General features: G+C 40.0%; 1 protein-coding gene across 4 annotated transcripts in view; it reads right to left on the minus strand.

Moving 5' to 3' along the window:
* Window positions 421–12,599, minus strand: part of SKA2 (spindle and kinetochore associated complex subunit 2) — a 36,730-nt gene continuing 24,551 nt past the window's right edge. For all 4 annotated transcript variants that reach the window (XR_002337200.1, XR_002337201.1, XR_001299902.2 and 1 more), the window contains 2 exons: window positions 9,608–9,784; window positions 421–3,211 (listed from right to left, as the gene is read on the minus strand). Coding sequence is in view for 1 of the 4 variants with exons in the window: in XM_003131674.5 (XP_003131722.2) it covers window positions 3,143–3,211; window positions 9,608–9,784 (246 nt within the window). In the remaining 3 variants the exon portion in view is untranslated. The remainder of the gene's footprint in view (window positions 3,212–9,607; window positions 9,785–12,599) is intronic.

The raw sequence follows: 12,599 nt of genomic DNA on the forward strand, positions 1-12,599 counted from the left end.
TGTTACAGAGTTACAGCTGTGTCTCACTGTGCTAAGGACCAGCCATTGTCTGGGAGGATGTGGGTTTCAATCACTGGCCTCACTCAGTGAGTTAAGGATGCCACATTGCTATAGGTGAGGCATAGGTAAATCACAGTTGCAGCTCAGTTCTGATGTTTCTATGGCTGTGGTATAGGCCTCAGCTACAGCTCCAATTCAACTGCTAGCCCAGTTGAATTAATTAATATGCCGCATGTTAAAAGAAAAAAAAAAGGACTGGTGTTGCCACTGTTGTGACACAGGTTTGATCCCTAGTCTGGGAACTTCTGCATGCCACTGGTGCAGCCAAAAAAAAAAAAAGATGCAAATTTTACTTCCAGCTAACAGAATAGTGGCTGTTAACAAAATAACAAAACCAGTAAGTATTCTGGACACGTTCAGTTGGAATATTCAGGTAGAGGTTTTTATTGGAAATATGGATCTAGGTCTATTGGAGTAAGTTATACTTGGGGATCATCCCCCAAAAGGCAATAAATCAAACTTTGGAGACAAATTAGTATATAAAAGAGTGCAAAGAAAACAATCCTAAGAGGAGTGAAAGGAAGAACCAACATTTAGAAGATAACTTGTGAAGGAAGTCGTAGAGAACAAACAGTACAATTTCAGTGTTTTCCCGATTGAAAGAAAAACAACTTTAACACCAGGGATGAGTTAGGACTTCTTAATTTTCTTTCTTTTTTTTTTTTTTAATGGCCACACCCACGTCATATGGAAGTTCCCAGGGTAGGGGTCGAATCAGAGCTACAATGCCAGATCCAGGCTGCATTTGTGACCTAGCCATGGCTCTCAGCAACACTGGATCCTTAACCCAGTGAGGCCAGGGATCAAACCTGCATCCTCAGAGTTCCTGTTGTGGCACAGCGGAAACGAATCCAACTAGGAACTGTGACATTGTGGGTTCGATCCCTGGCCTGCTCGGTGGGTTAGGGATCGCATGTTGCTGTGGCATGTGCAGGTGGCTGTGGCGTGTGCAGGCAGCTGTGGCTTCAATTGGACCCCTAGCCTGGGAACCCCCATATGCGGCGGGTGAGGACCTAAAAAACAAAAAAACCAGAAAAAAAAACCAACCTGCATCCTCATGGATACTAATGGGATTCTTAATCCACTGAGCCACAAAAGGAATTCCAGAACTTAATTTTAACTAAAGCTGTTCTCTCAACACTGTTTGTCAGCTATTTATTTAAGATTGTTAATAACATAATAAAAATTATTAATTATAGAAAAGTATAATTCTAGAGTTCCCACTGTGGCGAAGCAGAAACGAACCTAACTAATATCCATGAGGATACCTGGCCTCACTCAGTGGATTGGAGATCCAGCAATGCCATGAGCCATGTAGTTCGCAGATGTGACTCAGATCCAGGGTTGCTGTGGCTGTGGCCATGGCCAGCAGCTGTAGCTGCGATTCGCCCCCTAGCCTAGGAACCTCCATATGCCATGGGTGTAGCCCTGAAAAGCAAAAAATAAAAAATAAAAGTATAATTCTATAACCTAACATTAGATAGACTTTTCATCATTTTTTCAATGCCCTGTTTTTAATTACACAAATGGAAATATCTATTGAAGGATTACCTAATATCAAACCCTAATACTCTACCATCTCATTGTGCTTCTAACCATCCTGACACTCACATGTTAAGTGATTTGCTCAGGGTCATACAGCTAGAATTTAAAGCCTGCATTTACATCGCAGGTATGAGTCCAAAGCCCAATCTTAACTACAAAACTGCAATATCTGCTTCCCTATTTAGCATAGCTTCAGCATTTATAGTAATAATTTACTGGTAACTTGACCTCTTAGTTTAAAGCTAAACCATAATTTACTTTCCTATTACTTGCTGTTAGTTTTTTTTTTTTTTTTTTAATAAATAGGGAAACATACACACACACACAGACACCTGGCAAGTAGTAGTTGCCAGTGGTCCTCTCATTTCAGTTCCTTTTTTATTTTTTCTTTTTCAGCTGCCCCCATAGCATATGAAAGTTACCAGGCCAGGGATCAAATCCAAGCAGGGGGTGTGACCTATGTCACACCTGCAGCAACACTGGATCCTTAACCCCCTGGCCCAGACTAGGGATCGAAGCGTCACCTCCACAGAGACAAGCCAAATCATTAACCTACTGTGCCACAGTGGGAATGCCCTCATTTCAGTTTCTTAGCTTTCACATAGAATAAACAAAGTAATACAGGCTAGAGAACAAAAGTAGTGTTGAAATACAATATAGATAGTCTAAAACAGCATTTGAAAGCAGAGCTTATGTTGCTCAACATTAGCAGGCAAATAGTTCCCCTTGTAGCTCAGTGGTAATGAACCCAACTAGTATCCATAAGGATGTAGGTTCAATCCCTGGCCTTGCTCAGTGGGTCAGGGATGGGTGTTGCTGTGAGCAGTGGTGTAGGTCTCGGGTGAGGCTCAGATCCCTTGCTGCTGTGGCTGTGGGGTAGGCTGGCAGCTACAACACTGATTTGACCCCTAGCCTGGGAACTTCCCTGTGCTGCGGTGTGGCCCTAAAAAGGCAAAAAAAGAAAAAAGCAAAAACATTAAACAAGGTGAAACTGTCACAGAAAAGCCAGCTTATTATGTAAGTTAGGTATGGCAGGAGACTGTTTATTAGCAATCTCATCAATAATGTGACCACCTCTGTAATCAGAATTTTTAATTATAAAATTCTATACATATATATGATACAAATATTTTTTCTATCCTTTAATTTCCAAAGCATGTTCAGTCTCATTTGACTGACTGACAGTACATGAATATACTTTTATAATAGGCTAGGACATCTATGTTATCCTGATTATACAAAAATAAATACAAAATGGTGTTGAGACTTCCTTTCCTGAAATAACAAGTGTGTGTGTGTGTGTGCATATATTTTTTAATCTTTTTATTTTCATCCCATCCTTTTGGCTGAACTTTGATAGTATCTGCCCTTCCTATATTCCTGTTTTTTGCAGAAGGCATCACTAACCAATCACCCAAGCCAAATCTTCTTTGTCATCCCCCCACCAGTAGTCATCAAATGCTAACAAGACATCTTCCTAGATCCCTCTGGAAGGGATCTCTTCACCATTAGAGTTTCCTTTTGCAAGTCCATTTCTTCATAAATCTGACATGTGCGCTTTTAATTGCTCTGCCGCAGTTTTCTCTTCTTCCGTCAGTGGTAATAGCTAGAAAACAAATGACAAAATCTTTATTTCAAAAAGCTTTAAAGATTGTTAAGTTCATGAACTTTTGCTTTGTTATACCAGTGTTTCCATAAGTTCATACTAAGTATGTCATCACAAATTTAGGAAGGCAAGGGAAAAAACATATTGACTATCTATATATATGATACAATTAAACTGAAGAAACAAGGCCAAGAAATCAAACAATTTAAGGACTGTAAATTAACAGAAGCAAAGACGTCACACTGGAACACCATATTCCAAAAGTTTTTTGAAAAAGAACTGTAAACAAAAATAGTCCGAAAATTTCTACACAAGTAAAGAATAAGGCTACATTTTGAATGATAGTTAAGATGCTTTTTTTCAGTCTGCAAGTAATAGAGACATTTGAAAATGGATAAATAAGAAATTTACTATCATTAAACAATAAATAGAGGCGTTCCCATTGTGGCTCAGTGGTAATGAACCCAACTAGTATACATGAGGATGCGGGTCTGATCCCTGGCCTCGCTCAATGGGTTAAGGATCTGGCGTTGCTGTGAGCTGTGGTGTAGGTCGCAGACACAGTTCGGATCTGGCGTGACTGTGGCTGTGGCCTAAGCTGGCAGCTGCAGCTCCAATTTGACCCCTAGCCTGGGAACTTTTATATCTCACGGATGTGACCCTAAAAAAAAAAAAAAAAAAAAAAACAGAAAATAAATAGAGAAGGGCAGACCTCAGGGCTGGTTTATGCAATAGTTCGACAATGTAATTACTCAGTTTTTTCCATCTAACAGCTCATATCTTTGATGGTGGCTTTATCCTCAAGCTGACAGGAAAGTAGCTCTAGCAGTGATAGCTATCACATCTATACACAATGTTTAGAAGAAACAAAGCTTCTTCCCAGGGGTCTCTCAGCAGTGAGGAAACTCTTCATAATTTCTGACTTCCAGCCATTCCTTCCTCATGTGTCATTTGGGTTACAAACCCATTCCTGAACAATATTAGTTTAAGGAAAATCCATTCCCCTTGCCAATCGGGCACACCCCTGAAGCTGAGGATAGGACCAACCTTACCTCAGACGTGAGGTTGTGAGTAATGGCACACATCTCAAGGAAGTCAGTTATCTGTTAGGCAGGGAGGGAGAACAGATAACCAGAAAACAGCCAGCAAACTGAATCCACAAAAGCAGGTAGGAGCAAAACCAAAGGAAAGCAGAGAAGACAAAAGGAAGTTTTAAGTGACTTTTGCCAACGAGCTAGCTGAAACAAAGGGTTAATGGGGAAATAATAGGAGGTAGGACATGAAGCATCACTCAAATAGTTACAAATCTGCCTAACTATATAGGTCATCTCTAGAGAGACTGTCAAATCTGGAACACCTCAGCTACAGAATCAGAATCTCTAGGGCAATGTCCAATTGAACTTTCTATGATGCTGGACATATTCTGTATAGGCATTGTCCAATCATCAGATACAGAAGTGAATTTTTAATTTTATTTAATTACTTTTATTTTATATAGCCATATGTGACTAAGGGACAGCCCAGCTAGTTTGACTAATCAAGCCAGCATTTGCACAAAATGTTCACAGGAATACAGTGAAAATCAATCACGTGCCTTTCTGCAACCTGAATAGTTACAGAACTTCCCTCTTCCATATCAAAAACAGGTATTATTCTGGCAAGACTGTTCTCCATGAATCCATGGTTCTCATTGTGACCACTGTTAAAGAGATTTCAGACCATCTGTTTAATAAAACTTCAAAGAGTTTTTCCAGTAATTAACTAGGCTAAAATGTATAGAAAAGTATCTTCTTTAACACAAATATTTCAGAGCATTGATGGAATACTGCACATTGCATCTTTAATACCTCTTAAGTTTTCTATTTATTGCTACATTTTTGTTTTGGGGGTTTGTGTTGCTGTTTTCTATTTGGAAAATGTTTAGTCATTTTTTTTCCTTTTGATAGTCACCTTTATAATTAAGTATATTTAAACCTCAATATCTTCTCTTTTTTTTTTGCTTACGGCCACACCCATGACATATGTAAGTTTCAGGGTTAGGGGTCTAATTAGAGCTGCAGCTTCGGATCCAAGCCACATCTGTAAACTATGCTGCAGCCTGCAGCAATGCCAGATCCCTGACCCACTGAGTGGGCAAAGGATCGAACACCCACCTCACAGAGACTAGTCAGGTTCTTAAGCCTCTAAATCACAATGGGAACTCCCTAAACCTCAATATCTCAATAGCAACTAAAAAGATAAAGAAAGTAATGTGTATTCCCTTCCTTCTACCTCCTTTCTGTTCTCATCGCCTTACTTTTTAATTTTATCAATTCAAGGACTTTTTTAATATTAGCAGTTCAAATATGTATTTCTACCCTTCCAGATGAAAAACAACTTACTTTGATAAAAATTAAAGCAAGGTAATAACTGAACAGTTTTATTTTCTGATGTTTATAAACAAAATACCATTTGCCCTAAGCAGACATCCCTTTCTTGTTCTTCATGTTTCCAAAATAATTTTAAAAGCCCCTTTAGTCATTTTGGGAAATTTCAGGTGTTCTCCTGTGTTGCAGGGGATTAAGGATCCAGTGTTGTCATTTGAGGAGCTTGGGTGGGTGCTGTGGTGAGGTTTCAGTCATTGGACCAGAAACTTCCATATGCTGCATGTGCAGCCAAAAAAAGAAGAAAGAAAGAAAATTTCAGAATCCTCAACTCAATATTGACCTTGGCTTTTCTTAACTACCCTCACAGTTCTTTCCCTATAACTAAAATACATCTTCTTAGGAGTTCCTGTCATGGCTCAGTGGAAACCAATCTGACTAGCATCCATGAGGTTGTGAGTTCAATCCCTGGCCTCGATCAATGGGTTAAGGATCCCGCATTGCTGTAGGCTGGTAGCTACAGCTCCGATTAGACCCCTAGCCTGGGAACCTCCATATGCTGTGGATGAAGCCCTAAAAAGACAAAATAAAACAAAATAAAATACTTCTTTTTATACTTGAAATTTCTTTACACAATCTTTAAACTCTGCTCTCATAAAACTGTTTTTCTGTGATGGCATTTTGTTTTCTTTCACATTTCAATCATAAAAATTTTCTCTGAACTTTCTACTACTATCTCACTTTTAGAAGAATAGGTACAAGACCCTCTATATCCAACATTTCCCAACTTGACCATCATTGACCCTAAAATATGATCACCTTTTTCAAGATTTATAACCTATCTTTCAGTCATTTCTCCTTGTTTGTCATGTCTCCTTGACCCAAAGTGAGAAAGTGCCTAAGGCAAAAGCTAAGGCTTTTAACCTTTGATATAATTATTGCTCATTTCAGATACTTCTTTTAACAAATTGAAGAACTTTATAGATATTCAAATGCTTTAACTTCCCCATCACCATCATAACTATTTTTCTGTACCACTTTTTTTTTTATGGCCACACCTGCGGCACATGGAAGTTCCTGGGCTAGGGGTTTAACTGGAGCTGCAGCTGCCAGCCTACCGCATGGCCACAGCAACACCAGATCTGAGCCACGTCTATTATCTATACTGCAGCTCCTGGCAACATGGAATCCTTTAACACACTGAGCAAAGCCAGGGTTGGAACCTGCGTCCTCATGGATACTAGTCTGGTTCCCCTGCTGAGCCATGACGAGAACTTCTTTCTGTACCAGTTTTCAATTTTTTTTTTTTTGGGGGGGGGCCCCACACCCATGGCATATGTAGATTCCCAGGATATAGGTCGAATTGGAGCTACAGCTGCTGGCCTACGCCACAGCAACACCAGCTCTGAGCCACGTCTGTGACCTATACCACAGCTCACGGCTACGCCGGATCCTTAACCCACTGATTGAGGCCAGGGATCAAACCTGCAACCTCATGGTTCCTAGTCAGATTCGTTTCCCCTGTGCCATGACAGGAACTCCTGTACCAGTTTTTAATCTGAGAAATATGACATCTATTTATTGTATCCAATGAAGACAATTTTTAGCTAATGTTCAAAAAATCGTTTTTCTCGGAGTTCCCAGTGTGGCGCAGCGGAAACGAATCCAACTAGGAACCATGAGGTTGTGGGTTTGATCCCTGGCCTTGTTCAGTGAGTTAAGGATTTGGTGTTGCCGAGAGCTGTGGTGTAGGTCGCAGACGTGGCTCGGATCCCACGTTGCTGTGGCTCTGGCGTTCGCTGTCAGCTGTAGCTCCTATTGGACCCCTAGCCTGGGAACCTCCATGTGCCGCAGGTGTGTTCCTAAAAAGACAAAAAAAAAAAAGTCATACTAAGTGATGAAAGTCAGAGGAGGACAAATAGCATATGATATCACTGATATGTGGAATCTAAAATATGGCAGAAATGAACCTAATTACAAAGCAGATACAGAGTCACAAACACAGAGAACAGATTTGTGGTTTCCAAGGAGGAGGGAGTGGGACAGACTGGGAGTTTGGGGTTAATAGATACAAACTATTATATTTAGAATGGATAGACAATAAGTTTCTATTGTATAGCACAGGGAATAACATCCAATCCTGGAATACACCTTGATGGAAAGTAATATTAAAAAAAGTGTATATATGTATAACTGAGTCACTTTGCTATACAGCAGAAATTGGTACAACATTGTAAATCAATTACAATTTTAAAAAAGTTTTGTTTCTTTGGAACAAGTTTATGTGCTTCCTTTTTGGTTGTTGTTGTTGTTGCTATTTCTTGGGCTGCTCCCGCGGCATATGGAGGTTCCCAGGCTAGGGGTTGAATTGGAACTGTAGCTGCCGGCCTACGCCAGAGCCACAGCAACGCAGGATCCGAGCTGTGCTGCGACCTACACCACAGCTCACGGCAACGCCGGATCATTAACCCACTGAGCAAGGGCAGGGACCGAACCCACAACCTCATGGTTCCTAGTCGGATTCGTTAACCACTGCGCCACGACGGGAACTCCCCTTATGTGCTTCTATAGTCAGGCTCTGATCACATACAATAGAAGCACATGTGACGATTTTATTTATAAAATGTTTATCACATACATAACTTTTTTTCCATTTTATTTATTAGCACGTGACACCACCGATACTGTTTAAATTCCTACTCCCTACACCGTCTGTGCCCTTTTTAATTGCTCTCACCTCCTCCACTATTCCTTTTCCCGTGGCATATGAGATACATTTAAGATGTCATTATATGATTGTAACTAGGCTTTATACTCTTTTCCTCCATTGGTAAAATAAAGCATTCATAATCAAATTAACCTTAACCTTTGAGATTTACTCTTTTTACAAACCCATAATTCAAGTATCTTAAGGCATAATTTAGTTCAGACTTTGCACATAAATACCATGTATGCTGCCCACAGCAGCATCTCATAGCAGTTATCTTTTCTGCCAAACCCACACACAGCTCTTTAATACAACATTCTAAGCAGCTTTTAATAGTTAACTGATTGGAGTTAGCACCATACCTATTAGACATCCGTCCAGATAAGTTAAGTTCTACTTTATCATTCAATCTACATTAGGCTATCTTTTCTTACAAAAGTCCCCGACTTTAGCTTAACAGTAAATAAAACACTTCAATTATTACAAGGAGATCCTGCTGAATAGCATTGAGAACTTAGTCTAGATACTCATGTTGCAACAGAAGAAAGGCTGGGGGAAAAATGTAATTGTAATGTATACATGTAAGGATAACCTGACCCCCTTGCTGTACAGTGGGAAAATAAAAAAACAAAAAAAAAAAAAAAAAAAAAAAAAAGAAAGAAAGAAAAAACAAACAAACAAAAAAACACTTCAATTAGCTGTTCAAGATCTCAGTGCCTAGGTCAGAAGGTCAGATTCTTTTTTCTACACCAACACATCTAACGAGTTTTATACATCAGTGATAGAGGATCCCACTTATAAGGATTCTTGCATGAAGTGAGAAGGGAATGCAGAATGGAGGAAGAGAGTAAAGGTAGGACTTACCTAAGCTCATCAACCCAACTTAATGAAAGGAAAACGTAAAAAAAAAAAAAAAAGTTCCTTTTGTGGCTCATCGGGTTAAGAACCCGACTAGTATCCATGAGGATGTGGGTTCAATCCCTGGCCCTGCTCAGTGGTTTTAAGGATCCATCGATGCCATGAACTATGGCATAGGTCCCAGACAAAGCTTGGATCTGGCACTGCTGTGGCATAGGCCAGCAGATGCAGCTCCAATTTGACTGCTAGCCTGGGAACTTCCATTTGCTGCAGGTGCAGCCCTAAGAAGATGAAAAATAAAATAAAATAAAAAGGAAATAAGAGCTATTATACTTCAGGAAATCAAGAAAATATCACTCCTACCAACTGACCACTGAATTTCAAAATGAGAGTTACTGGCAATTTATCTTTCAAAGTGAAATTCATAATTAAAATTCTACAAATCTAATTGGTCAAGTGAAACATTACCTCCAGGTCCGTTTGCTTTTGTAGTTCTCGTATCAAGGTCATAGTCTTATTGAAAGTAGCACAAATGCGGCTCTTGGTCTCTTTCTGCTCAGCAGCAATTGGTTTAAAGCGTGTATGCAAACCGTGATATCGAGACTTTATTGCTGACAATTCTTTTAAGAGTGTAACTGGATTTTTCTATATCAGAAAAAAAAAATAGATATTAAATTGTGGAAAGGAAAAATGAAGCTTCTTTTAAGACTTAAAATGTATACAACACATTCTGTGATCCATTTAATAGAACACTGTGAGTATAATTTATTTAATTATGCAACTATGTGACAGAGGATGGGAGGAGAAGAGAAAAGACCTAGATCCTATCATCAAGGAATTTAAAGGCAAGGAACAGAAATAACTCCTCCTCAACACACGAACACACACACACACACACACACACACACACACGCATACACACACAATAGCAATATTAAATAGCAAATAAGGTCACATTAGATACATAATATTACATGCCATATTCACAATAATTAATTATGTAGCATTTCTAAAATACAATTCTAAATGTTATTCAGAAGGTGATTAAAGGAACTACTTTGATTTCTTCTTAAAGAGGAAGACAACTTTAATCCCAGCACTTCCACCAAGAAAAAAAAAAGAAAAACAACACAACTTGAAATCATTTATCATGAAATTCTTAAATATAGGAGTTCCCATTGTGGCTCAGCAATAATGAACACAACTAGTATCCATGAGGACATGGGTTCAGTCCGGTGGGTTAAGGATCTGGTGTTGCCATGAGCTGCAGTATAGTCCAAAGATGGGGCTCAGATGCTGAAGATGCTGGAGGCTGTGATGTAGGCTGGCAGCTGTAGTTCCAATTCGACCTCTAGCCTGGGAACTTCCATACACCTGCAGCACTAAAAAAAAAGTCAAACTTGGAGTTCCCTTCATGGCTCAGTGGTTAACGAACCCAGCTAGCATCCACGAGGAGGTGGGTTCAATCCCTGGCCTCACTCATTGGGTTAAGGATCTGGAGTTGCCGTGAGCTGTGGTATAGATCACAGATGTGGCTGGGATTCCGAGTTGCTGTGGCTCTGGCTATAGCTCTGATTGGACTCCTAGCCTGCGAACCTCCCTATGCCACAGGTGCGACCCTAAAAAAAAAAAAAAAAAAGGCATACTTGCCCTACGGTATATAATTTTGATACCCCTCTTCTTGCCTCTCCTTATTTCCTTCCTATTCTATTATTTCTAAAATGAGTTTTGTTTTGTTTTTCTTTTTATGGCGACACCTGCAGCATATGGAAGTTCCCAGGTCGAATGAGAACTGCAGCTCACACCACAGCCATTGCAACACCTGATCCCAGTCACATCTGTGACCTGCACCCAACTTGCAGCAACACCGGATCCTTAACCTACTAACTGAGGCCAGGGATCAAACCTGCATCCTCATGAACATTATGTCGAATTCTTAGCCTGCTGAACCACAACAGGAACTCCCCTAAAATGAACTGTTGATTTCCATAAAACTATACTATCTTAGTTATTTTTCCACTCTTCAAATATCTTCTTCAAGGAACCTAACTCATGGCTATAGGCAGAGGCTGGGTCCATGGCCCCCTACTCTCCCTCTTCCTTCGAGATTTTTTTCCTAAAAAAATTTTTTTTTTTAATTTGTCTTTTTTTGTCTTTTCTAAGGCCACTCCCGTGGCATATGGAGGTTCCCAGGCTGGGGGTTGAATCAAAGCTGTAGCCACCAGCCTAGGCTAGAGCCACAGCAACGCGGGATCTGAGCCACGTCTTCGACCTACACCACAGCTCAGTGGCAACGCCAGATCCTTAACCCACTGAGCAAGGTCAGGGATCGAACCAGCAACCTCATGGTTCCTAGTTGGATTTGTTAACCACTGAGCGACGACGGGAACTCCTTTTTCCTAAATTTTTTATAATGAATTCGAACAGAAAATCTAACTTAAAGACTTAAAATAATTCTGCAGAGAGTGATCAAGACCTATGGCATGAACATTAGAAGTAGGAAAAGAACAGAAGAGAGACATCATGAAAAAAGTTAAGAAAACTTAGTGGTATGTTTGATAGGCGCAAAGAAATATAATAGATGACATCAAATGTATAGTCTGGTAAATAGAGGAAGAGTACATTTTAAGGTGCATTTTGGGATATCTACTCAGTAAACACAACAATGACACCTAACCCTTCATTTTTCATAATGTTTCCAGATGTTCTCAGAGATTGTAAGTAGAAAAATTGGAAAATACAGTCCTAAAAAGTTCCCAAAATGTAAAGGGAGTAGTTCCCTTGTAGCTCAGTGGGTTAAGGATCCAGTGTTCTCACTACTGTAGCTTTAGTTACAGCTGTGACACAGGTTTGATTCCTGGCCTGGGAATTTCTGCATGTCCCAGGCCCAGACAAAAAGAAACAAGAAAAAAAAGTAGGGGGAAAATAGACAAAACTGATAATAGGAAAGACAAGGTAAGAAAAATAGAGGATAGATCCAGGAGGTCCAACATCACACTAATGGGAAATGACACACAAGAGGATTTCTTTGTGGAGTTCCCATAGTAACACAACAGAAATGAATTCAATAGTATCCATGAGGATACAGGTTTGATACCTGGCATTGCTAAGTGGGTTAAGGATCTAGCGTTGCCATGAGCTATGGTGTAGTTTGCTGACACAGCTTGGATCGCACATTACCATGAGGACTTTGGTTCGATCCCTGGCCTTGCTCAGTGGGTTGGGGATCCAGTGTTGTCGTGAGCTGTGATGTAGGTCGAAGATGTGCCTTGGATCCCATGTTGCTATGGCTGTGGTGCAGGCTGGCAGCTGTAGCGCCAATTCAACCCCTAGCCTGGTAACTTCCATATGCCATACCTGCAGCCATAAAAAAGCAAAAAAAAAAAAAAAAAGGATGTGGAAGAACACGAAATTTAGGGATCATGTGACATGTATGGTAATGTTGATAAGAGTTTTATGG

Source organism: Sus scrofa, chromosome 12 (assembly GCF_000003025.6).
Source record: "Sus scrofa isolate TJ Tabasco breed Duroc chromosome 12, Sscrofa11.1, whole genome shotgun sequence".
NCBI lineage: Eukaryota > Metazoa > Chordata > Mammalia > Artiodactyla > Suidae > Sus > Sus scrofa.